General features: G+C 48.4%; 1 protein-coding gene across 4 annotated transcripts in view; it reads left to right on the top strand.

The window, feature by feature from the left end:
• DLG3 (discs large MAGUK scaffold protein 3) overlaps positions 1-27,632 on the top strand; it is a 2,000,883-nt gene that overhangs the window by 1,910,423 nt on the left and 62,828 nt on the right. For all 4 annotated transcript variants that reach the window (XM_086918303.1, XM_086918301.1, XM_086918300.1 and 1 more), the window contains one exon: positions 9,962-10,134. In XM_086918303.1, the coding sequence (XP_086774429.1) occupies positions 9,962-10,134 (173 nt within the window). The remainder of the gene's footprint in view (positions 1-9,961; positions 10,135-27,632) is intronic.

The raw sequence follows: 27,632 nt of genomic DNA, 5'->3' as shown, positions 1-27,632 counted from the left end.
ATATAAAATTTATAACGCGCTCAGTTACCCAGGGGCATCCCGGCGCTGTAAGGAACGAGAAGGGAAAGCTCAGACTCAGTCACTACACCGGAAACAAATGCGTCTTCAAAAGTTTCCTAAAGTGCAGGATATTGGGCTCTGAACGAATCTTAAAGGGTAAGGAGTTCCACAGTGCCGCCACTTGCACTGAAAAATGCCGGCCCCCAGAGCGAGCTCTTTTTACTCTGGCTGACTGCAAAAGATGTCTTTGGTCCGAACGCAGTAGGCGTGTGGGCTTATAGGGGCATGCCATAATGGACAGGATAGAGGGGCCCCTACCATGCAGGATTTTATGAGCCGTGCATAACGCTTTGAATTTCACCCGCTCCTTAACGGGGAGCCAGTGAAGCGTTTTCAGCTGAGTGTCTTCTAGGAACCTCCATCAGCACTCTAGCGGCTGAATTCTGCACCTGTTGAAGGGTTTGAAAAGTCGCTTCGGGAGCACCAAGAAACAGCGCATTCCCGTAGTCAAGTCTCGACAAGATTAAACCACGAATCAAGAGCTTCCTAGATGGATTAGGGAGCAGTGGTAGCACCTTGTGAGCTGACCGCAACAGGCCAAAACACACCCCCGCGGTCTTCCTGGTGTGCGTCCTGAAGGACAGATCTTCCTCTAACCAAACTCCCAAGCTCTTGATCTCCTTCTTGTATAAACACTTAATAAATCACAGAGTAATGCAAACACCACCTATGCTTAAAGGTATACTAGCAACCATACAGGATATATTTAAACAACCTGTTACATCAATAGTAACCACACTGTGTGTTGAGGAAACCTATCAAGCATGTCCACTGGACCCTGAGTAGATCAAGTGACTCGCTGGTGGTGCACTGTGCCAGGAAAAGAGCAAATTCTCAAGGCAAACGGGACACACCAGCCACAGATAAGGGGAGTAGAAAATCCAATGTGGCAGGTAAACAAGTAGCAGCACAAGCTGCCAACCGCAAATTCTGTGGGTCTACTCTCCCGATATAATTGGGCCACATGGGATTAAAAGCAGGAACTATTGCAATAGCTCCCTAACCAATACCGGGAACATGCAACACAGTTGGTGGAAAAGGGCAAATCAATATCCAATGTAACTATACAATGCACCTTAGACACTGCAAACACGCAAGGTTATTTGGGCCATGCATGGTTTAAAGTATCCGGGTTTAAGCCAGACATACAGCAACATCTGCTTAAATTTCCTTTTTATGACCAGAATTTAGTTGGCCAACAAGTAGATGAAATGCTGGAAAAACTAAGAAATGAGACAAACCTCTATGGCAATGAGGGCCCTACAAACACATCAGTACCATGGTTCCTTTTGTAGGGGTCAATACAGAGGTACAAACATAGGACATTCTTCCTCTGACTCAAACAATAATAGACCACAGTGTTCCTATCAAAACCAATTCAATAGGGAACTTTCTGCAAGACAAATTATAGAAACCGGTAATGGCCGTGCAACTTCTGCCAAATCCCTACCTGTCCAAAACAGTGCCAATCTACACCTCCCCCAACACATACAACATCAGTGGGGGAAAGGTTAAAAACATTTTATCAACCGTGGCAGAAAATCACCCCAGACCAAAAGGGATTATCCTTAATCAAAGGTAGGTGTTGTTTGGAACTCAGACACCACCCACAATTCCAGCTAAACCACAAAAAATGCTGAAAGAACATCTTACACTTTTTTAAGTAGAGGTTCTTTCTCGCCTTCAAAAAGGAGTAATATAAATAGTACCATTACAACATCAAGGACATAGAGTTCACTCCCTTTATTTTCTCATTCCCAAAAAAACATTAAGGCCTAATTTAGATCTCCGGCCACTAAACAGATGCATCTCATCCGAACACTTTCACATGGTCACACTACAAGAAGTAATACCACTGTTACAACAAGGAGCTTTCATGACGGCATAAATCCTCATGGATAAATACTTCCATATCCCCGTTCATCCAGCACACCGATGTTACCTATGCTTTCGGCTAAACAGACAACACTATCCATTCAAAGAGCTACCATTCAGGGTCACAATAGCTCCAAGGGTTTTCACAAAATGCCTTTTTATTGGTGGCGGCAGCAGCTCATCTCAGAGAGGGAATCAAGATCTTCCCATATCTAGACATTTGGCTGATCAACCATCCAACACGCTAGCAGTGCCTTCAGCATACTCAACAAGTAATAAACCCACACAAACTGGGGTTGCACTGAACATACAACATTTTCCCTTGCAACCCTTGCAAACTCAATTCAATCGCAGCCAAAGCATATCCCAGTGCAGAAAGTCACAAAGTTCATTCAAACATTACCTCTTTTACAGCCTCAACCTTACATCACTGTAAAGAAATGTGATGGGTCTGTTAGGAATGATGGCCTCATACATAGCCATTAGTACTACTCGCTCATCTACCTATGCGTCCCCTGCAACTCACTCTGCAATCTCAATGGTCTCAAGCGGACGGACGTCTACAAGATCTAGTGTTGATAGGGCCAGCAACTAATCACTCATTGCAGTGGTGGAACAGCAACAACCTGTTGCAAGGCCGGCCCTTGTTATGTTATGGCAGTTTATAAAAAGCCATGGTTACTCCATTAAGGAGTGTCCTACGCTGAATTTCATTCAGAGGCTGAGATCATGAAGAGCATAAAGGATAGAGAGATTATAGGTAGCAACATTTTGCCTAAACAACTAAGTTTTGAGTTGCTTCCTAAAAACTGCTTCTAATGGCTCCTGTCTCAGGTAATCGGGTAGAGAGTTCCACCTCTTAGCTGCCACATACCTAAAAGATGTGCCTCCGAAATGTTTCCTATTGATTTTGGGAATGCAGACCAGTCCTGTTCCAGCTGTTCTCAGGCTGCGCGTGGGGTGGTAGGAGCGTATCGTGGGACGAAGATATTTTGGGCTCTTGCCCTGTAGTATCCTGTGGACATAGCATAGGGCCTTCAAAGCCCCAATTCCGCAAATCACCATTACTACAGACCTTCCCTTTCAGGGATGGGGGCACATATGCAAGCTCTCACAATTTGTCGTCTATGGACAGTACCTCAAACACATCTGCATATCAATCATCTGGAGCCGCTAGCTATTCAGCTAGCCCTTTCACAATCACTTGTACCACAAGACAGTGCTGATAGAAACAGACAATATGACTGCAATGAATTATTTTTAAAAAAGAGGGGGGCATATTCCTCACAGCTCTCTCCCCTTCGGAGAGAATTTCGCACTGGGTAATCCACCTCAAAATCCACCTCTTAGCAGAATACCTTACCTGTCTTGGACAACGACTTTGCAGATATGCTCAGCAGAACACATCAACAGGTGCACAAGTGTTAAAATAAACAACTGCAACTCCACTCTTCCAGAGGTGGGAGGACACTAGTTTGCCACCTCAATGCCAAATGCCAAAATTTCACATCCATGTTTCCTCACCCTCTATCCAGTGACCATGTCCTATGGATAAATTGGTCAGGAGTATTTCCTCCTCACCCAGTCATTCCATATGTAGTTCAGAAGTTAACACAAACCTCTCCAACTCTAATCCTTGTAGCCCCAACATGGGCATGACAGTCATGGTTCACAACACTACTACAACTATCTCTAGTGCCATGCAAGAAACACCCTCTTTGGCCACATCTACTAACTCGGGATCAAGGGAAAATCTTACACCCAAATCCCAAACAGCTCAATCTGGAGATTTGGCCCCTGAAGTCTTAGAATTTGGACATTTAAAACTACCACAAGGCTGTGTGGATATCCTTAAATAAGTTTGCAGTCCTAAAACTAGAGCTTGTTATGCAGCTAAATGGAAACAATGTGTATATTTCTGTACAAATCAAAACCGCCTTTATCACCTACTATACAGGATAATGTAGGCTATCTTTTCCATTTGCAGCATACAGGGCTTGCTTACACATCCATTAGGCTACACTTAGCAGCGCTAGCAGCCTACATGCAAAACAGACAAATGTCTAATACCAGTCATTAAAGCATTTGTGGAAGAGCTAAGAAGAGTTATACCACCTTCCACTCCACAGGCCCCAACCTGGAACTTAAATCTTGTACCTGCCAGGCTTGTTAGGACCGCCATTTGAACCACTTCATTCGTGTCAACTCCAATTCTTAATTTGGGAGTTTGCATTTCTAATAGCAATCACATCTCTCAGAAGAATAAGTGGATTGCAGGCACTCACCTTGCAAGAACCGTTCTTTAGAGTTCATGCAAACAAAGTAGTAATAAGAACTAACCCAAAATATTTGCCCAAGGTGGTGTCAACTTTTCATACAAGTCCGACTACAGAGTTACCAGTTTTTTTCCTGACACAGTAGCAGAAAGGACTCTTCATACATTAGATGTTAAAAGGGCCATCATGTTCTATATCAACATAACAAAATAATTTAGGAAAACACAACAGTACTTTGTTGCTCTTAACAAACCCCATCAAGGGGGGGCACCAATATCGAAAGCAGGGGTTGCTCGATGGATAGTCCGATGTATTCAGACTTGCTATCAAAAAAACAAAAGGGTGCTTACAGTACCACCAAGGGCTCATTCCACATGTAAAGGAGCCACAGTCGCATTTTTGAGAAATATTCTTATAGAGGATATTTGTAAAGCAGCTATTTACATTTAGTAAGCACTATTGTGGTGTTGTACTCACTAATCTGTAATCAAGAGTGGGTCAAGCTGTACTATAAAACATTATTTCAAATAAGTACTTAAACCAGTCGCTAGCTACAGCAAGGGGAGAACTACTTTACATTCAATACTAAGCATATGTATCTATGGGCAACACATGCTACGAATGGAATGTTACTTACCCTGTAAGCATCAGTTCGTAGCATGTATTGCCTTACATTCATATGCACCCACCCACTACCCCGGAAGCTTTTGGTTGTATTTCGTAAAACTATTAATTAAAACATATTTAACACACTAAAAACTTTATATGCATGTTCTCTCTAGTCTGTCACTTTAATGCTCCTATCATTCTAACCCTCACCCGATGAGCCAAAAACAATGTAACAAAGGAGCCAAGGAACATGGCGCAATACACTCAGGAGGGGCCACTATACCTCATGACTCTAAGACTTCTTTGAAGAAAAACAACTTATAATGCTAACTCAAGATGGCAGGATAATGCAAACCATATGAATATACTGCACTACTCGCTACGAATAGATGCTTACAGGGTAAGTAACATATTCCTTTTGAGTGGCCATTACCTCATTAAGGCGTGCCAGTGAGCTACAGGCTTTAACCTTGGAGGAGCATTTCTTGCAACTACATAAAGATAGTGGTTCAGAGAACAAACCTAACTCTTTTCCAAAAGAGGTTTCATCTTAATCAGTTGAACTACTTACTTTCTTTCCACAACCAGATTCAGTTGCGGATAGGGTGCTTCATACACTGGATGTCAGAAGAGCTCTTTGTATTATATTGGCAGAACTAAACCGTTCCTTAAGACTATACAGCTTTTTATTGCTTTTTCGGCCCCTCACACAGGAAAGCCCATATCCAAGTTAGGCATTTCTAGATGGACAATTAAATGTATTCAAACATTCAATGCCAAAGCTTTAAAAAAGAACTATGCCCATGCCACCTAGGGCTCACTCTCCTCTCATCCATGGCTTTATTGGGCAATATTTCAATAGCTAATATTTGCAAAGCAGCTACGTGTTCTACACCACACACTTTCACTACACATTATTGTGTGGCTGTTTTAGCACACTAACAAGCTAATGTAGGCCATGCAGCGCTACATACTGTTTCAAACAACTAACACCCACAGATTATCCACCACTATTTATTTTCTTTTTTTACTTTCTTTATTGGGTTTTTATATTGTGTGGAGTTGACATGAGGGCATCAGTGCTTCAGTCATACAAGCAGCAAATACCTGAGATACATTCGAGTAAATACATATACATAGTGACAAAGTGACACAGTATACAGACATTGCTTAAGCAACAATACGTATGATACATTTTGAGTGAAATATAAATCCATGGTTCACAGTATGTGACATGGTATGCAAGACTATTAGGGAAAGATGGCAAATTTTTAGGTAGATTACAGGTACACATAATTATATAGCTCTTTACAGTGCACTGCATCAATTGTACAACCTTGCTGGAGGGGTAGTTAAAAAGAAGTCATATTACCAGTAAAAAAATAGCAGAGCAAGAATGATCAGTCTTTGAGATGTAAGATGTAGTTCTGAGGTAGCTGGGGTAAGGCCTCGTCCGGGCAAGGGAGATTAGAGGCACAGTTTTCACTCATGCACAGATTTATTTAGAGGGTGCGAAGCCAGTGCCGGCAGGCTAGTCAGGTGCTCAAGGGGATGGGTTTAAGTATTTGTTGTAGAGTAAGAGCTTCAGTTTCTTCTTGAAGTGACGGATAGACTTTTTTATCCCGCAGGTCCTGGGGCATTGTGTTCCAGATTCTAGGAGCATTCCCAGAGAAGGAGCGGGTGTGAGTTCTCTCAAATTTTGGTGGAATCAGTAGACGGCTGTTTAAGCTTTGTAGATGTCTCGTTTGACCGGCGTTTCATAATTTATTTGTAAGGTAGATTGGTTTTAAAGTGTTAAGCACTTTGTGCATTATGCAGGCAGTTTTTAATATGTCCCTTGCCTTGATTGGCAGTCAGTTGAGTAACTTAATTGTGGGAGTGATGTGGTCAAAGAGCGTTTCCCCCAATATAAGGTTGACTCCAGCGTAGAGAGTAGCTTTCAATGGTGTTAGGTAAGATTTTTTGGGGGGAGGGAGGGTGGGGGGAGGTTCTGTGAAAATTGATTTTCTATAGTCCATCTTCAATCAATCGGGTGTTTGTTCAGCAAGACTACTACCCGTAAGGGTCTCAAGGCGCTGGGTGTGAGGGGGTGCAGGTTCCAGTCCAAGGAGGGGGTCTGTCGAAGAACCAGGTTTTGAGGTTTCTTGCGAAGATGGGGAGGGGTGTTGTCTGTCTGAGGTGGAGCGGAAGGGCGTTCTAGGCTCTGGCCGCGAGGAAGGAGAAGAGCTGGGCGGATCATAGGGTCCTTTGGGGTGCGTGGAATTTGAGTTGGCTGTTCAGGTATGCTGGTTCGGTATCGTGGATGGCCTTGTGTGCGTGGGTGAGCATCTTGAAAGCGAGTCTAGCCTCGATGGGGAGGCAGTGGAGTGTGCGCAGGTGCTTGGAGATGTGGCAGTGTCTTGGCAGGTTGAGGACCAGTCTTGCGGCGGCGGTTTGGAGTTCTGTAGCTTGCAGATGAGGTTTTTGTTTATTCCAGCGTAGAGTGCGTTGCCGTAGAAAAGTCTGCTGGTGATCAGGGCGTGAGTAACGTTCTTTCTGTGTTCGAGGGGGATCCATTTGAAGATCTTACGTAGGAGGCGGAGGGTGTGGAAGCAGGAGGATGAGACGAAGTTGATCTGGTGATTCATTGCCCGGAGTCCAGGATGATTCACATGTTGTGTGCATGGTCCGTGGGGGTGGGCGGGCTTACGAGGGCGGGGGGCCACCAGGTGTCGTTCCAGGCATCTGGGTTTGGGCCCATGATGAGTACTTCTGTTTTGTTGGTGTTTAGTTTTAGGCAGCTGTTTTTCCTCCATTTGGCGACTGCTTCCATGCTTTCTCGAAAGTTGTGCCTGGCGGTGTTGGGGTTTTGGGATAGGGGAGGATGAGTTGGGTGTCGTCTACTTATGACACCATGTTGAGTCCGTAGGTTCTGACGATGGAGCCATGTAGACGTTGAAAAGCATAGGGCTGAGGGAGGACCCCGTGGGGACTCCGCAGGTGGTTGGTGTAGGGGCCTAGAGGAAAAGGAGGGAGTTTAGCCTGCTGCGTTCTGCCGGAGAGGAAGGAGCGGATCCGTCTTGGGTAGGACTTGTGATTCCACCGCTGTCTAAGTCTTCAATTCGGAAGAAGGGTTCGAATTTTACGTGTTTTTTCAGCATGTAGAAAGTGCTTTTTGTAGAGGAATTGATGTGGTCTTTCATGCTTAGGTGGCAGTCAAGAATAATCCCCAGGGGTTTAACAGAGTTGGAGATGGACAGTTTGCAGTTTAATGTCTTGAGGTTATCAAGCCAGGTGTCTACAGGTAAGGTTTTTCCTTTGAGATGGATAAGGAGTTCTGTTTTGCTGGGGTTGAGATTGAGGTGGTTGTTTGTCGGCCAGGCTTGAACTGTGGTGAGTGTTATTTAGGTGTTGGAAGTCTTTGACGAGATTTTCATGTAGAGTTGGGTGTCCTCGGCATACAGATGGTTGGCTATTTTGGCTTGTTTCAGGATCATTGCAAGGGCTACAGCCACACATGCCTCGAACAAATTATGTCACATGCCCTGTAAGCTTCTCTTTGTGGCATGCAGTGCTGTAGATTCACTTGCGCCCACCCTCTTCCCCGGACACCTCTGGCGTTGTTTCAGTTCATTTATATTCTTACTTGCATAGACGGCCCTTTTTCTGACATAGTTACTTAATTCGCTGGAAACCAATCTAACAATGGAGCCCATGCGCATAATCACCGAAAGCTGTCGTCACTTTACCTCGACTCAAAACACTTCTTCGAAGAAAAGAAATTTGCACACATCTGGACCTAACACTAATTGGTGGCAGTATGCGGAGTATGTGATTCTACAGCACTGACCAGTTAAGTCAACGCCGTCTCCGCGTCCTGTTTTAACATCCTGCGCATGCTATGGAAGATCTTCCGGTGGATCCCCACCGAAACCAGGAAGACGGTCACCCAGGCCCTCGTCACCAGCCGACTGGACTACGGCAACGCCCTCTACGCCGGAACCACCGCCAAGCTCCAGAAGAGACTCCAGCGGATCCAGAACGCCTCAGCCAGACTCATCATCGACATCCCCCGACGCAGCCACATCTCCGGACATCTGAGAGACCTGCACTGGCTCCCCGTCAACAAGAGAATCACCTTCCGTCTCCTCACGCACGCACACAAAGCCCTACACGACCAAGGCCCGAGCTACCTCAACAACCGCCTCAACTTCTACGCTCCCAAACGCCACCTCCGATCGACCAACCACGCCCTCGCCGCCGTCCCCCGCATCCGAAGAGCGACAACAGGAGGAAGGCCCTTCTCCTACCTGGCCGCCAAGACCTGGAACACCCTCCCTCCCGACCTTCGCCTGACCCAAGACCACCTCTCCTTCAGGAAGAAACTCAAGACCTGGCTGTTCGAGCAGTAGCGGCCCCTCCCCCCTCCCCTCTTCCCCCCCCCCCCCACAAGCGCCTTAAGACCCTCCGGGAGAGTAGTGCGCTCTATAAATGCCTTGATTGATTACATGGCACGCACATGGGCAATCAGAGGCCCTTATTTTTTAATTGCAGTACTGCAGGACGAACTGTCCAGATATCACCATCTATTATACCACTTAATGACCACACTGAGCACCTCTTTAATTGCAAAATTATCAAACAGTTAAACAGGTTTACACCAAATAATGGTTTCAGAATGTAATTCTAACTTTTTGCCAAAATTGGTATCATTCATTTTGGCAGCTGTTTTTTTACTGTTTCACTTACCAAATTTTCTTATGGGAATTAGAATGGTAAAACAATGTTTTTGGACCCTGCCTTTTCCTTGGCCCTGCTTGACGGATCACCCTGACTCCTGCAGCATTTCCGTCCACGGAATCCGATATCCTAGGCAAATCAAAAAATGTATTTTGCAGTGGAAAGTGTGTTTGATACATAGCCACACAGTGGCGACTGTCACTGAGGTAGAAACTATATATGTATGTACAGTGCTCCCAGATGCCACATGCAGGCGGAACAATCCAATGCTCAACACGTTAATGAAGAATCCTTTGGAGAAGTAGTATTGTAAGAGGTAAGTAACCTTTTCTTACAGATGGATATCTTACTTTTTCTTTTTTAGATTTTTTCCAACAAGTTTGCTTGTGTTCTTCCTAAATTAAAAGTTTTTCTCCCAACAGATACTACTCGGCCTCGGCGGGACACAGAGATGGATGGACAGGACTATCACTTTGTCGCTTCACGAGAGCAAATGGAGAAAGATATTCAGGACAACAAGTTCATTGAGGCTGGGCAGTTCAATGACAATCTCTATGGGACGAGTATCCAATCTGTACGAGCCGTGGCAGAAAGAGTGAGTATCAGGAAACTAAATACTGTTTTGTGCAACGATTTACGAAAAGCCACAAAGCAGTACATCTGAACTAGTTTATTCATGAGGACAGTCTGTTTGACGAGCTGAATTTTTTTACCACTAAGCAAAAGGAAAGAAGGATATGCATTTTTGTAAAATGCCAGCCATGTCTTGTATTTTTGTAGCACATGTGTGGGTTTTGTAAAATGCCAGCCATGTCTTGTATTTTTGTAGCACCTCTGTGGGTTTTGTAAAATGCCAGCCATGTCTTGTATTTTTGTAGCCCCTGTGTGGATTTTGCACGTCTTGCACAAAGTGGACACAGTATATTCTTAGGCAGGGAAGGGGTGTGTACACCTGAAGTCAATATGGGGGCATAGCGAGGGGAAAAAAGTCAAACTTGGGTTGGGAGTAGATGTCCCAAAACTGTGTTGTGTACCAACAAAGGAGCATAAATTACCCTGTTTTTGGACATCTAACCCTAGCCAAGGAGACCTAGGACAAATGTTACCTTTGGACCAAATATCTTTTTTGTAAGAGGCTTCACTTTTATGGCGTGATTAGCATTAGGGTTTGACCTGGATGTTTCAGGTGCATATGTAATTTGTGTTTCGGCATCTTGCATGTTTGCCAGTTCAGTGCTTTGAACTAAAGCAGAATCAGGAACATGTACGTAATTGCTTTTTTCTGATTCTTTCTTTAATCTCCCCTGCCCCCTTATTTGCCAAATCAACTATTCTGATGCCAACGTGCGAATAAGCCTGCTAATGATAGTTACTTCAGTATTGGAACTTTCATAGATTCACAATCTTGAATCATATGCTTGTATCTGAAAGAGACACGTTAGTGATAGATTCATTACCTTAGAATATCCCCAGGCGTCAGACTGGATCCGGAAAGTTTTGCGTAGCAGTACCCTTGCGCGTCGGTAGGCGTCGTCTGCGGCTCCGCGTCAGTCGTCGGCGTCGTGGGCGCCGTGATGACGTCGGAGTACTTAGACGCCGCCTCCGCGTGCTGACGTCAGTTCTTCTTTTTTCCGCGCCAGCCAGCGCAGATCAGGAAAAAGCAGTTCCCTGGTCATTTTTTGACTAACTTTTTGGATCTTTTTGATCTCTTTCGAAGTCTTCACGACTCCGACGGTGCCGTTAGGGATGCCCGGCTTCAAGCACTGCGGCGGTTGCGAGCGACTCATGTCGGTTACGGATCCGCACCGACTGTGCCTGACGTGTTTGGGCGTCGACCATGACGACGAGGCCTGCTCCGACTGTCGGGCCCTCTCGAGGAAGGCCAGGCGGGAGCGGTCCCGCAGGCGACTCGAGATCCGCCAGTCGGCCCCGCGCCAAGTGAGGTCCCGGTCCCGGTCCCACGGGAGGTCGAGGGACAGGTCGCGGGGGCGGAGCCGTCACAGCTCCGGGAGTCGGCGCCACTCCTCGGGGTCCAAGTTGTCAGGTAAGAAGCATAAGAAGTCGAAGAGACATCATCGCTCTTCCGGCTCCCCCCGACGCTCGCGCGATGCGGCCGGGGGTTCGGGTGACACCGCCCACGCGGCTCCTCAGGAGTCGCGGGCGCCGCGTTCGGCTCCATACCCCCCGGTCCCTGGGCTGAACGCGACGCCGGGGGAGATAGAGCGCTTCCTCATGGCCATGAGGTCACTTTCTTCCCCGACGGGTTCCGCGGCGCCTTCGGGCCCAGTGAATCCGTCTGGGGGCCCTAGTGGGTTGGGTACAACCCCGACGCCGTCGGGTGCTTCGGCTTCGACGCCGGCGCCGCAGGGCTCTGCGATCCCGGCGCCGCCGCTGCCCTCGGGCTCGGCGCCGCAGGGTTCGGCGGTCCCGGCGTCGTCGGTGCCTTCGGGTCCGACGCCGCAGGGTGCCGTTCGGCCCTCGTCGGGCGATGGAGCGTCCCCGGTGGACCTTACGACCCCCCCGGTGTCGGTCCGTGTGGTGTCCCCGCCAGCGTCGGTCCCGGCCGACGCCGTCCCCAATACCTCCTCTCTATGGGTCCCGGCGTCGGGACAGCGCCAGTCGGCGCCGATCCCAACGCCGTTCGGGGATTTCTATCCCTATGAACCATCCTCATTCGCTAACGACCCTGAGTCTCAGGAGATGAGGAAAGAGGAGGACTGGGAGGGGTCTGAGGACCCTCTGACAAGGGAATGTCAGTCTAGCATGGACTGGACAGGAGACCTTGGGGAGGCCAGTGGCCTGGACACCTCTCCAGACACTGGATTCGTCTCTCCTCCTTCCGTGGCTTCGGAGGAGGGCGCTACATATAGTGTGGTGTTGATGAGGGCTGCTAAGGCCTTGGGCCTTGAGCTCCCCGTCGCGGCCGTGAGGACTAATCTCCTCACTGAGGTCCTTAAGCCGCAGTCATGCTCCATGGAGCCAAAGCTGCCGTTTAATGAGGCCTTGTCGGACGTTCTGTTGGGCACTTGGTCCAGGCCCGCTACAGGTTCGCCTGTAGATAGGAACGTGGCCAGACGCCACCGGCTCCGGGCGACCCATGTTTCCTGTCCACCCACCCCACCCCCGAGAGTCTGGTTATCCAGGCCTCTAACTCCCAGACCGCCTTCCCGTCAGCACCCCCTGATCGGGAATCCAAGAGGTACGAGGCCTTTGGCAAAAAGGTCTTCTCGTCCCTTAGCTGTGGACTGCGGTCTTCCAACACCGCATGCCTCTTGGGCCGTTACACCCATTCTATATGGGAAACGGTGGCGGAATTGCTGCCAGAGTGCCCGTTTGAGGTACGGGCCAAACTCGGCCAAGCCCTAGTGGAGGGCCGGGACGCAGCGAAATATTCGATCAGGTGCGTACTGGACACCACTGACTCGCTGGGCAGAGCGATGGCTACGACGGTGGCGATTCGACGCCACGCCTGGCTTAGGTCCGCCAACTTCTCGGCTGATGTCCAGAATACACTCATGGACATGCCGTTCGATGGCCGTCGTCTCTTTGGCGACAAGGCAGACCACGCGCTCAAGCGCTTTAAGGACTCCAGGGCTACGGCCAAGTCCTTGGGCCTCTCGGCCCCGCGCCAGCAAGTGGCTGCTTTTCGCTCCTTTCGTGGCCACGGAAGGGGCGTCCCCACACGTGCCGCCAGACACTCGCCGCAAACTGTCGTCCAGCGCGGCGGCGGCCGTGGAAACCGCCGTGGAGGCGGTAGGGGAGGCAAGCGGAGCCAGTCCACACCTGCCCCCGCAGCATCCGCCTCTAAACCCTCCTAGTCCGTGCTTTTCGGCCCATGTGACGCCAGTGGGAGGCAGGGTTCGCCATCACCACTCTCACTGGCGCGCAGTCACTTCGGACAGGTGGGTGCTGCAGATCGTCCGAAGGGGCTACTCCCTCCCCTTCGAGACGACCCCTCAAGCCATGCCACCGCAACACCACCGCGTATCGGGGGATCATTTGCGGCTCCTGCAGGAGGAAGTTTCGGCCCTCTTGGCCAAGGGGGCCATCGAGCGCGTTCCTGGGCCAGAAGTAGGACGTGGTTGCTACTCCCACTACTTCCTGGTACCCAAGAAGGGCAAAGGAGGCCTACGCCCTATCTTGGATCTGAGGAGCGTCAACGGCTTCCTCCGGAAGGAGAAGTTCAAAATGCTGACACTGGCTCAGGTCTTGACTGCCCTAGACCCAGGAGACTGGATGGTAGCGTTGGACTTGCAGGATGCGTATTTCCACATCCCCGTCCTGCCGGCCCATCGGCGTTACCTGCGGTTCACGGTAGGCCACGAGCACTTTCAGTTTACCGTGCTCCCCTTCGGCCTTACCAGCGCCCCACGGGTGTTCACGAAGGTGATGGCGGTGGTCGCAGCTCACCTGCGCAGGTTAGGGGTTTCAGTCTTCCCCTACCTAGACGACTGGTTGTTGAAGGCGGGCTCGCCCCAGGCAGTCGTCACCCACCTCCAGACTACGGCGGATCTCCTGCACAGGCTGGGATTTTCCATCAATGTGCCGAAGTCACACCTGTGCCCCTCTCAGAAGCTCCTTTTCATCGGAGCGGTTCTCGACTCGGCGCAGTTTCGGGTTTACCCGCCCGAACAGCGGGTCCGGGATATTCAGGCCCTGATCCCGGTCTTCGGGCCGTTATCCCGGGTTTCGGTCAGGTTGACGCTGCGGCTTCTGGGGCTGATGGCCTCCTGCATCCTTCTGGTGCATCACGCACGGTGGCGGATGCGGGCTCTGCAGTGGGACCTGAAGTCTCAGTGGGCCCAGCACCGGGGCAACCTTTCCGACCATGTCCTGATCTCGGAGGGCACTGCGAGACAGCTGCAGTGGTGGCTCACGGACCGCGATTGGGTCAACGGCAGATCCCTCTCCCTTCCCCAACCGGAGCACGTGGTTGTGACGGACGCGTCCCTCCAGGGCTGGGGTAGCCACTTGGGAGAGGCGGAGATCAGAGGACTCTGGTCTCCGGCGGAATCCCGGCTCCATATCAATCTGTTGGAGCTGCGGGCGATTCGTCTGGCACTGAAAGCATTCCTCCCGTCTGTCCGAGGGAGTGCAGTGCAGGTGTTCACGGACAACACCACCGCCATGTGGTACTGCAACAAACAGGGCGGTGTGGGGTCGTGGACCCTCTGCCAGGAGGCTCTGCGCCTCTGGCAGTGGCTGGAACATCAGGGCGTGACTCTGGTGGTTCAACACCTGGCAGGTTCTCTGAACGCCAGGGCGGACGAACACAGCCGTCGGTGCTCGATGGATCACGAATGGCGTCTGAACTCGGACGTGGCGCAAGGCCTCTTTCTGCGTTGGGGAGAGCCTTGGTTAGATCTATTCGCCACCGAAGAGAACGCGCAATGTCATCAGTTCTGCGCGTTGGAATTTCCAAGGCGGCACTCGCTCGGAGACGCTTTTCGTCGCGAGTGGAGCTGCGGTCTGTTGTACGCCTTTCAGCCTAAACCTCTTCTGCCCAGAGTGCTGAAGAAGATCAAGCGCGACCGGGCACAAGTCATCCTTGTGGCTCCGGACTGGGCACGAAGGTTCTGGTATCCCGAGCTACTCAGTATGTCAGTCGATCCCCCGGTTCGTCTGCCTCTTCAGGAGGACCTTCTGTCGCAGCAGCAGGGGACGGTCCTCCACCCGAACCTGTCCAGTCTCCACCTCCATGCATGGAGATTGAGCGGCGGCAGTTGAGGCCATTTGACTTGCCTCCTGAAGTTTGCAACATCATTCTGGCAGCCAGGCGTCCCTCCACAAAAACGGTATACGCCTGCAGGTGGATCAGATTTGTGGCATGGTGCACAGCAAAGGCTGTGGATCCTCTCAATACCCCTCTCTCTGAGATTCTTCTCTTCCTTCTTTCTCTTGCCCAGCAGGGCTTTGCTCTGGGCAATATCAAGGGCTATCTTTCGGCTCTTTCGGCCTTTCTGAGGCTGCCTGACCAACCTTCTTTGTTCAAGTCCCCTATAGTTATCAGATTTCTGAAAGGCATCACTCATACCTTTCCTCCTGTTCCTTTCTTGATGCCTCAGTGGGACTTGAATCTGGTTCTAACATTTCTGATGTGCGCTCCCTTTGAGCCACTTCATAACTGTCCGCTTCGCCTTCTTTCTTTGAAGACTGCATTCCTGGTAGCCATCACCTCTGCCAGGAGAGTGAGTGAGCTCCAGGCTCTTTCTTGTAAGCCTCCTTTCCTTTCAGTCCATCCGGACAAGGTTGTTTTGAGGACTAGGCCCTCCTTCTTGCCTAAGGTGGTCACGGCCTTTCACATTGGGCAGTCCATCACATTGCCCACCTTCTTTCCGCCTCCGCACCCCTCGAGAGAGGAGGAGAGGCTCCACCGTCTGGACCCAAAACGTGCGCTCTCATTCTATCTGGATCGCACACGCCAGTTCCGGGTGGATGATCAACTCTTTGTTGGGTACGCGGGCGCTAAGAAAGGGAAAGCGGTGCACAAGAGGATCATTTCTAGATGGATTATCATGTGCATCCAGGCGTGTTACTCCTTGGCTAAGAAGGAACCACCTGTTGGGCTGCGGGCTCATTCCACTCGAGCCACGGCCACGACAACTGCCTTGGGCCGAGGTGTGCCCCTGCAGGACATTTGCCAGGCTGCTACGTGGGCTTCGTTGCACACGTTTGCGAGACACTACTGCCTGGATAGTCAAGTCCGGAGAGATGGCTACTTCGGCCGTTCCGTTCTCCAGGACTTTCTGGTGTGAATATTGGTTCGCAGACCCACCACCACGGGGATGGTATTGCTGGGGTATCTATTCTAAGGTAAGGAATCTATCACTAACGTGTCTCTTTTAGATGCACAAGTTACTACTTGTGTAACGATATATCTGTAAGAGACATTAGTTAGTGATAGATTCCTTACCGACCCACCCATCCTCCCCGTTCTGCGAACCGATATCTAGGGTTAAGGTCATCCCCTTTCAGGGCCCTAGTTTCTTGGCACCAGTGTCAGTTTTTGTCATGGCTCTGCGCTTCTGGCGCGGAAAAGCTGTGGCTAAGAACTGACGTCAGCACGCGGAGGCGGCGTCTAAGTACTCCGACGACGTCATCACGGCGCCCACGACGGACGCGGAGCCGCAGACGACGCCTACCGACGCGCAAGGGTACTGCTACACAAAACTTTCCGGATCCAGTCTGACGCCTGGGGATATTCTAAGGTAAGGAATCTATCACTAACTAATGTCTCTTACAGATATATCGTTACACAAGTAGTAACTTGTGCATCATTCCCCCTCGTCAAGATGGGAGTCCCCTGCATATCAAAACAGCAATGCAAAGTTAGCATAAAACTAAAAAAACAGGCCTTGCCCCAGTATTGGATCTTTCATATATTCCCATGCTTTGTATCCTTCCCACGTCGTCAGAATGGGAGCCTCGGTAAATAAAAAATACCATAGCAGCAAGTACAAAAGAGAACTAGGCCTAGGCCTCATCTCATTTTGTCGCTTGTCCACCTCTTTTTGTAAAAGAGACCAAATATTCTGCAACAACCAATCAGAATAGCCTCACCCCTTAGAACCCTCCTGAGAGCCTCAGATTTTTCTACCGCACGTTGTGCTAGGGAGTCTCCACTGGGCTCTGCTCAGATTTCTCTTCCGATTGGATTCTTTTCCATTTCTTCAACTTTAATATGTCTGACAAGGAGAAGAAGGCTTTATTTAGAGCTTGTGCTACTTGTTCTAAGAAGAGACTGTTTGTGAAGGACAAGCATGAGGGCTGTATCTACTGCTTGTACCTGGACCACAAGGCCACAGATTGTAAAATCTGCAGGACATTCTCTACAAAGACCTTGAGAGACAGGGAAGGCCGTTTGCTGACTTGGCTCCAGAAAACGAAATCAGGTAAGGAGGTTTTGTCATCTGACAGTGAGGATTCTTCCTCAGGTGCGTCCTCCAGAAGATCCAAGAAGAGGGGTAGGTCATCCCCTTCAGCATCTATGGAGCCCCCTGTGAAAGCCTTACAAAAGACCTCTGATAGGTCTGAAAGAGCTAGTCCCATAAAATCACCTCACCGAGGTGTAAAGGAGAGGCTGGGACAGACTGATGAGGCACAGACAGCAAAAGAAGGTGAAGAAAAGTTTATCTGTAACTTCTCCATCATCTGAAAAGGAGAAGGGAGGTAAAAAACCTTCAAAAAACCACGACCGTCGACGACAAAAACAGCTAGTACGTCGACAACGGCTTCCAGAAAGGACTTAAGTTCAGGTACGGCTTCGTCGACTGGACTGTCGACGGCATCATAGTCGACGGCGGCATTGATATCTTCGTCGATGTTTAAGGTACCCGTTTCCTGCTAGTCGACGATGGTGTTTAAATCTTCTACGTCGACTGTAATGACGATGAAGATAGTGTCAACGGCGGCGAGGAAGACTACGTCGACGACTGCGGCCATGATGATTATGACGACGAGCTCGTCGACTCCGTCGACGATCCATCCACCGTGGACGACCAACCCTACGTCGACAAAATCCATCTCTCCGTCGACGGTCCCGTCGACTATGATTCTGCCGACGTTACTGTCGACGAAGAGTCCGTCGACGACGTCGTCGACTATTCAAAAAGTCTGCATTTCGATAAGAAGGCAGCAAATTACTCCTGAAATGACGTCTCCAAGGCGTGTAACTCCTTTGCCTCCCACGAGGAGTCTGATGAAGTTGAGGATGGTACTTACGGGGACGCTTATAGCCCATCCCAACTACAGGTTAAATATCAAGATTAAGACTCTGATGAGTGCTATACTGAGGAACACCAGTTGTTCAACAAGAAAGGCCGCCTCAAAGATCACGACATGATATGGTAGCAATGCCGTCCTCTCTTATAACAGACTTACAATTGATGTTACAGAACTGCAAATAGAGTTTTCCGTCGCAAACTGTGGAACAGCAGCAGCGTCCTCCTTCTCCATCCATTCCTACTACTCCTGCAGTGGCAGTGACACCTCTGGTTACTCGGGTTTCGGGACCGGAACCCAGAGAGCTGTCAGGAGGTTGTGACAGTTCAAGATGATGATGTCTCATCTGATGGAGACCTTCAGGTTGATCCTTCAAATGACCAGGATAGAGGTTGGGACGATGTCAACCAGGATCCTGATTCACCAGTGCCGGTTACTGCAACCTCCCCTCCAGCTGACATTGGAGGTTTCAATAATCTTATGGAGAGGGCTTCCAAGAGATTTGGCCTTCCAATTAAGACTGTGCAATCAGACTGTTTCCTTTACGACTTCAAGGAACCTTACAGAAAGTCAATTCATTCAATTCCAATAATTGAACATGTATGGTCGGAAGGCACTAAAGTGATGCAGAATCCTGCGACAGTTATCCCTGTTCTTCCCCGGCTGGAGAAGAAATATAAAGCACCGGACGGTACTCTTTGTACTCTCAGTCCTCTCAATCTTACAACCCGCAATGTTCACAACGCCAAGGTCAATCGGCGTCTTTCTCTCATCAACCACCAAGAGGGCGTCAATGGAGAGACAATTCTAAACTAAAATAGCGGCTTCATGGCTTTTTTCTGTTACTACCCCTCCGATAACATCAGTGGGGGGGCAGGATTCTCATTGTCTACGCAGCTGGAAGGTCATTCAGGGTCGCCACACTTTGGAGTTTCAACAACTTCCTCCAACCAGAGCTACAGGCGCCAACGAATCAAAACATCTAAAACTTCTACGTCTCGAAGCCCATCAACTTTTCATCAAGGGGGCAATAGAACCTGTACCTCACTCCCAGAGGGGAAAAGTTTTTTATTCCAGGTTCTTCCTGGTTCGAAAGACAAAGGAAAAGTGGCGACCAATATTAGATCTAAGGGAGCTTCACACCTATCTCATAAAACTATCATTCAGGATGGTCACCCTTCAGGATATTCTAAGTCTACTGAATCCAGGGGACTACATGGCAACGCTGGATTTGGAAGATGCATACTTCCATGTGCCAATCCACCCAGCTCACGGACAATACCTACGCTTCACAGTAGGCAAGAGCCATTTTCAGTTCAGAGTGCTTCCGTTTGGTCTCAGGTCCGCACGAAGAATATTTACGAAGGTACTGGCTCCGGTGACAGCGTTTCTCAGAAGACAATTTCTAGAGGTTTTTCCCTACCTAGACGATTGGCTGATAAAAGCTCCGTCTTTCCAGGCAGCTTCCAGAGCGGTCTCAAGCTGCATTCAACTTTTCAACCAACTGGGCCTGCAACTCAACAAGGAGAAATCAATCCTTCTTCCATCCAGGTCGGCAACATTTCTGGGCTCTATTCTGGACACAAATCGCTGCAAGGCTTTTCCATCGGAGGAACATCAGAACAAGCTTGTTCTGTCAGCTCTTCTCTTGAAAAAGAGGAAGTATCTGTTGGTCCGTCTCTACAAGTCCCTGCTTGGATCGATATCATCCTGCATACCTTTGATTCTGCACTGCAGGCTTCGAATGCGTCAGTTACAAGAGCAACTGGACAAACAATGGCGCCAGGCGGAAGGCTCGTTCGACAACAAAATCATGGTGACATCAGCAATGAGAAGAGCAAGCAGCTGGTGGTTGGTAAAATACAACATCGCAGAAGACTTAACCATCACGCTTCCCCCCCCCAATCACCCCTGGTTCTAGCCACGGATGCTTCACTAGAAGGTTGGGGGCAGTCCTTCAAGAGTTGAAGGTGAGCGGTCATTGGGATCCGGATCAACTCAAGTTCCACATCAATCTATTGGAACTCAGAGCTATTCGCTTAGCCCTACAGGCCTTTCTGCCAAGGATTCAGAATCGTACAGTGCTGGTTCGCACGGACAACACAACGGCCATGCACTATATAAACAGACAGGGCGAGACAAGATCCCGGGCTCTTTCAAAGGAAGCTCAGGAAATTTGGAAGTGGGCGATTCTCCACAACATTATGCAGAACACCTCGCAGGCTCGCTCAATTCAACAGCGGATGCGTTGAGTCGCCAAAGATCGATCAGTCACGAGTGGGAATTGGACCAGACCATTCTCTGAGATCTTTGCAGTCTGGGGACCCCAACCATAGACCTGTTTGCGACCCCAGAAAACACCAAATGCCGGTTCTATGCAAGCAGGGATCACCAGCAGGGGTCCTTTGGGAATGCGCTTTTGATAGCTTGGTACGGCGCATTTGTCTACGCCTTTCCTCCAATTCCATTGATCCCGAGGCTGATCAGGAAACTCAAAGCGGAACCTTGCAGAATGATTTTGATTGCACCAGCGTGGCCCAGTCAGTTCTGGCACACGGAACTCCTACTGTCTCAAGACCAACCAATTCACCTACAGCCTATTCCGTCTGTTGACGATGTCTCAGGGTCAGGTGCTCCATCCAGATCCGAGCTCACTCCAATTGACAGCGTGGCTCCTGAGTACAGAGAATTCCAAGGCTTGAACCTCTCAGAAGAGTGTAGAGATATCCTGTCTCAGGCCCGAGCTCCAAGTACAAATAAGACTTATCGGGCGAAATGGAAGAGATTCTGCCTCTGGTGTCGGAGGCAGAATATTCATCCATACACTTCAGCTCCGCATCAGCTTTTACCAAATATTCTTTCTCTGGCAAAGTCAGGTTTGGCTCATTCTTCTGTCAAGGTACATCTAGCAGCCATCTCTAGATTCAGGCAGACTTCTTCAGGTCCTTCACTTTGGTCCGCTAGGATTATTAAACAATTCCTGGAGGGCTTGTTCAGGGTGTTTCCTCCAGTCCAGCCTCCTCCACCAGTCTGGCAGCTTAATCTGGTTTTGGTTTATCTGATGAGAGCTCCGTTTGAACCTATTCACAGAGCAGATGTAAAATTTGTGTCATGGAAGCTGGCTCTCCTATTAGCCTTAACATCAGCCAGGGGGATTAGTAAGCTTCAAGCGCTAACGATCGTGGAGCCCTTTCTTCAGTTTAAGAACAATGCTCTGATTCTAAGGACAAATCTAAAATTCATCCCGAAGGTACCATCAGAATTCTATTTGAATGAGCCTGTGATTTTGAAGTCTTTTTTCCCCACGACCTACTACACCAACGTAGAGGTCTTTGCATTCTTTAGATGTTCAGAGGTGTCTAAAATTTTATCTGGAACGAACGAAACCATTCACGGTCTTCTCAGCTTTTTGTCTCTTATAGTGCCCCGCGGAAGGGTTTTTCCTCTTTCAAAGAACAGTATTTCACGTTGGATCTCTAATACGATTCAGTATTGTCATCAGGAAGCGGGCAAACCGCTTGAAAGACGAGTTCGTGCTCATTCAACGAGATCTGTTGCTTCATCAGTGGCTCTATTCTCAGGAGTACCTATCAAGGACATCTGTAGAGCAGCTACGTGGAGCAGTATCCACACCTTCACAAAGCACTACTGCTTGGATTCCTCCATGAAGGAAGATACAGCGATGGGTCAAGCAGTCCTGAGAAATCTTTTTCAATGAGGTGAGCTTTCCCTACAATCCCTCCGTCCTGTATTGCACATTTTGTATTGATTTTATATATATTCTTCTCTGTGGTAACATGTTTATAATTTGTTTCTTATGAGGATATCTATGTTGACATGTAAGGATATTCATATAACAAAATGTGCTTTCATGACTTACTGCTAGCTACTCTGATACAAAGCATGGGAATCTATGAAAGTTCCAATACTGGAGCAAGAAAACAAGTTACCTGTAACTTTGGTTCCCCAGTATTGGTAACTTTCATCGATTCCCATGCGCCCACCCTCCTCCCCTGGGAAAGCTCAGCCTCTTTTTACTGAGATAGTTGCTGTTACACAACTGCTACGAAAAATCTGAGGCTCTCTCAGGAGGGTTCTAAGGGATGAGGCTATTCTGATTGGTTGTTGCAGAATTTTTGATCTCTTTTACAAAAAGAGGTGGACAAGCTACAAAATGAGATGAGGCCTAGTTTTCTCTATTATACTTACTGCTATGGTATTTTTTATTTACAGAAGCTCCCATTCCGACGACGGGGGAATGATACAAAGCATGGGAATCTATGAAAGTTACCAATGCTGGGGAACCAAAGTTACAGGTAAGTAACTTGTTTTAATCTCTTTTTGTAAAAGAGACCAAAAACTGGGCCTTAGCCAAACAGAACGCCCAACCCTCTAGAACACACCTGAGAGGACCTCTGACTTCCAGATTTTCTACCGCACATTGTGCTAAGGAGTCTTCACTGAACTATGCAGTGTTTTTAGGTCTCGCCCAGCATTGCAGCAGGAATGCGCTGCCATCGCTTTGCGGGGGGGGCAAATCGCTGCATTGGACATTACTATCAAGCAATGGCAGCATTGTCACTACAGAGATGAGCAGCAGATGTTACTGTATGAAGCTATATTAAATCACAATGTGAGAGTAAAAGCAATAAAAAGAAAACTATAAAAATAACTATTAAACTTGATAACACCTTACTAGTGTGCTTATTCTATAAATATCGTATGTATATAGCTGCTTAGTGTGCCTCCTGTGCGGAATGCAAGCCAACAGGGTCCTGCTGTAATAGGTGCTATTTTGGGAGCAGAGTAGGGGGGGAGAGAATGTAGCCCAAATGTTGCGGTATGTATGTGTGGGTGTGGTTACGCCAGGCCGGAAGTATGGTACCGTTATATCGAAGTGTTGTGTCCACTTGTTGGTGTGGCCCCTTACCCCAGCCACGAGCGTGCCTCAGCATGGCTGCTTGAGGCTTCTCAGGTACACTGATAAGTAACAGCAATAGCGTTAGTGCCATATCACCCATGGTAATTCGTGTCCTGGAGTCTTGTTTCTATAGTAGTCCCGTAGTTTTGCTCGTCTACAGGCTGCATCCGAACCGTTGGGCGTGGGGATTGCGCTGTTGATATGTCATGTTTGGCCACTAGGGCATGCCGAAGGGCAAGCAGCCCGCGTCTGACGAATGGGCCAGTCTGGGACTTCCAGGCATTGCTAGAGGGCGTTTGACCAGTACCAATGGCAAGTAAATTAATTTGCTATGGTTCTTACGTCACACGTTCCTTTTGGTGACATGGGAGCACGTCCAGACCATATGCAAGAAATCTGCACCCGTGTCGTGGCACCTGGGGCAAATATCTATGGAGGTCTGGTCCATTCGCGCCAACCGTTGTGTGGATAAGTATGTGTGAGATAAATAATTCAATTGCGTGAATTTCAAACTTGCATTCATCGAAATTGTCTTTGGATTTCCTACGCATTGTTGCCATTACTTATCTGTGATTTAGGTGGAGAGCGCCGCTGTACAGTATTCGCACAGTGGAGACAATGAGGGGGCTGTGTCCGTTCTAAGAGAATTGTATATGGCTGTGATAGCTTTCCTACCTGACCCCTGCGTCAATAGTGTTTGTAAGGCTTCAGAAGTTGTGGTACAGTACTAATGTCCCCCAGATATGTGTTGCATGTTGTCAGTGTTGCGTATAGAAGGAATGTTCCCGGAGCCACCCCATAGTTGGCCCTCAGAGCATCAAAACTACACAAGGCAGAGTCTACAAAGAAATCTTTCCATGTTGCCAGTCCAACGGCTTGCCAATCAACCAGTTCTGAGCGCTTCAGGCTGGTATACCATCCTGGGAGTGTCTCTATGGGGAGGTCTGGGACATACGACATAGGATGGCAGTGTGATATCACGTAATGCGACCAGGCTATATGGCTGCCTGTAGCAAAGTACAACCCTCCGTCCTATGGAGCTGAGTTCTGGTACCTGATAGCCATTCAAGCAGGTCTGTCGTGATAACTATATTGCCCTGGCGCCAGTTCAGCTAGGTTCTGCTTTGCAAGCCAGCGCATGGGCCACTGGAGCTGAGCGGCTGCATAGTAGAACTCCTAATTGGGCCCGCCTAGTCCTCTCTCCGATTTAGGGAGATGAAGCTTAGAGAGTGCCACCCTCGCCCTGGAGTTGCCCCATATCAGAGACACTAAGAGAACGTAGGTCATGGAACAATTTCTGAGGCGGTCTGTAGGGGAGAACGGCCAAAAATATAGGAGCCTAAGGAGGAGGAGCATTTTGGATATGGCAATCCGGCCCATGGGGGGAATAATGGGAGAGCAGTTCAAAACAGGAGACTCGCACTAGCACTGATGATCGCCTTCCCCAGATTGCCGTCTAACAGATCAGACGGGGAGTGATAGACCTGAACTCCCAAGTATTTAAATAAGTCATACGTTCTGGTAAGTGGTGCATGGGACTGCCGCTGCCTTTTCTCGACTTGGATGGGTGACATCGGGAATAAGACTGATTTATCCGAATTAACTTTGAGGCCCAACAAGCGTTCATGGGTGTCTAAGAGTTCCACTAGACCTCGGAGCGCCTCATCCTGGTTGCAAAGATAGATCAGTGCATCATCTGCGTAAAGAGACACTATATGCCACTGCGTGTGCACTCGTATGCCCCAGTAGATAGCATGGATTGGTAGTGCAGGCCAGGGAATCCATGGCCAAGGCAGACAGCATGGGTGAGCATCCCCCGCCTGGTACAGCGCTCAAAATCAAAGGGGTCCGAAATTACTGCCTGTTTTCACCCGGTCACGTGGGTTGGTGTATAATATTTTTACCCAGCATAAGGACCTATGCCAAATCGAGCCAGCACCGCCTGTAGATAATCCCACTCCAGTGTATCCAAGGCCTTTTCTACGTCTAAAGCTGCTATCTTGTGCTTCTCGGGAGCCGTTTGGGCCCACTCTAGGATTTTAAACAGGTGACAAAGGTTCAGCCCCATGCTCCTGACCATTACAAACCTGTGTTGGTCCGCATGGACCAGCAGAGGGACGACATCCAGCAATCTGTTGGCCAGCAACTTACCCTGAATTTTGTAGTCCTATGTAAGTAAGGACAACGTGCGGTAAAAGCTCATGAGAAGGGGGGTCACGACCAGCTTTTGGGAGGACTACAAGTACAGCCTCGCAGAGGGAAGTGGGCAATGTGCCTCTATCAAAGAATTCTTGAAATACGGTGAGCAGCCAAGAATTAGACACTTAGTTCCAGAAGTCACTTCACCTAGTAAGCTGATTACTTTGATTCCTTCACATCTCCTGGAAGAAGAGCACTCTGATGAAGAGGATGAAGCCCCCTTTGATTACGCCTGCAGTCCATCTGAGTTGCACGTAAAATGCCAGAAAGATGACTTCTAGGAGGGCTCTGAGGTGGAGCACTAATACGTGCCTCCTTAGGACTCCCACCACCTGTCTCAAGAGGAGATGGTTTGTATGCCATCCTCTTTACTTTCCTGCCTTCCTGGGTCCCCCAAAGCCAGCTCCGTAATCTCCCAGGCTTCTCACAGGAAGTCCAAGAAGCCGGCTGTTCTGGTCACACCACCACCCGACAAGGAAGACAGACGCCTTGACAATGCAGGCAAGCGATTCTCTTTGATGTCAAGACTGATGGTCAGGGTAGATAATACTCTAGCGATCTTAGGCCCCTACGATCGCCAGATATGGTGCGACCTAGCCTCTTATATTGACCAGCTTCCTGATGGGTGAAAGTGCTTCCTCTGAGGTTATAGACTGCGCAATGGATATCACTACGACAGCTTTTGGGTCTCTGGCAGGAGCGGCAGTCATAAGCCGAGAAGGTTGGCTCACAGCAATGTGTTTTCGGCCTGAAGGCCAGAATAAGATATCTGATCTGCCCTTTTCTGGAGGGGCCCTTTTTAGGAAACATATCAATGAGGCTCTCCAGAATATAAAGGAGGGCACTAAAACTGCAAAATTGCTGGGGATACTCCAGTACCGTATGGTATCTTTTCGAGGGGTTTGAGGAAGAGCTCTGCCCTCGTATTGAGGTACCAACAGCACTGATATCCATGTTACACCTCCTCTACACAACCTTATCGGCCCCAATACACTCAGTGGCAGTCTCAATCTAAGACTTATTCTAGCTCGACACCCGGATGAAGGACAGTGGGTCGAGAAGGATTTCTCACGTCGCCAATGACAACTTTCAGACTCCAGCTCTTTTTCATTCCCATACTCAGGCGCCCGTTGGGAGAAGAATCTCTCTAATATATATATATATATATATATATATATATATATATATATATATATATATATATATATATATATATATATATATATATATATATATATATATATATATACACTCGATATCTCGAGTTTATACACATGTATTAAGAACCAAGATGGTCTAAGAGCTGTTGAGTACTTCCTCATCAACAGGCCAATATCCTTTGCTCAGCACTCCAATATGATTTTTAAAATGCTTCAATTCTGTCTTGATAACAATTTTTTTCTTATTTGATGGCTAAATGTATCCGCAGATTCAGGGTGTTGCTATGGGGGCCAGCTTCTCCCCCAGTTACGCCTGTTTGTTTATGGGTTGGTGGGAGGAGCTGGTCCTCAAGCAACAACATGAGCAAGCATATAATAGGAGTGTTATTACGTGGCTGCGATATATTAACTATTTGTTTATAATTTGGGACGGAGATTTGAAAAGTGCATCAGAGTTCATTGAAAAGTTAAATGACAATACAGTAAACCTACATTTTACAGCCGAAATTAGTAAGTCTATGGTAACCTTTCTTGATGTACAAATTAAGGTAGACGGGGATAAACTGACAACCTCTCTATACCGGAAACCTACGGCAGGCAATACTTTATTGCATGCCTCTAGTGCTCATCCGTCCCATTTTATCAGGAGCATTCCGTACGGCGAAATGCTCCGTATAAGACGGATTTGCAGCGAGGAAGAAGATTGCAATAATAAACAAAAAGAATGCAAGAACAGGTTTCTTAATAGAGGGTATAGTTCTAAGGTGATTGAGTCAGCTATCAACAAATCCAAATCATTGTCCAGAAAGGATCTGCTGGAATATAATAACAGACGGAGCAAAAAAATAGGACCGGAAGAACCAGTTAGGCTTATTCTTAACTTTTCCAGACAAGAAAAGCAGATTAGAGGAATCGTTAGAATTGGCCCATCATCAAGTGACCCAATAATAGGAGGCACCTTACCTACGAACCCTTGGGTGTCTTTTAGAAAAACAAACAGTGTGGGGTCCTCATTGGTAAGAAGTAGCATAGAGGCCAGGCCTAAAAATATCTGGTTGAGGGCCAGAAAGGGTTTTTTTTAAATGCTCTGTC

The sequence above is a fragment of the Lissotriton vulgaris genome, chromosome 4_1 (assembly GCF_964263255.1).
Source record: "Lissotriton vulgaris chromosome 4_1, aLisVul1.2, whole genome shotgun sequence".
Taxonomy (NCBI): domain Eukaryota; kingdom Metazoa; phylum Chordata; class Amphibia; order Caudata; family Salamandridae; genus Lissotriton; species Lissotriton vulgaris.
Note: the sequence above shows the minus strand (reverse complement) of the source record. Positions and strands in the feature narration are given on the sequence as shown.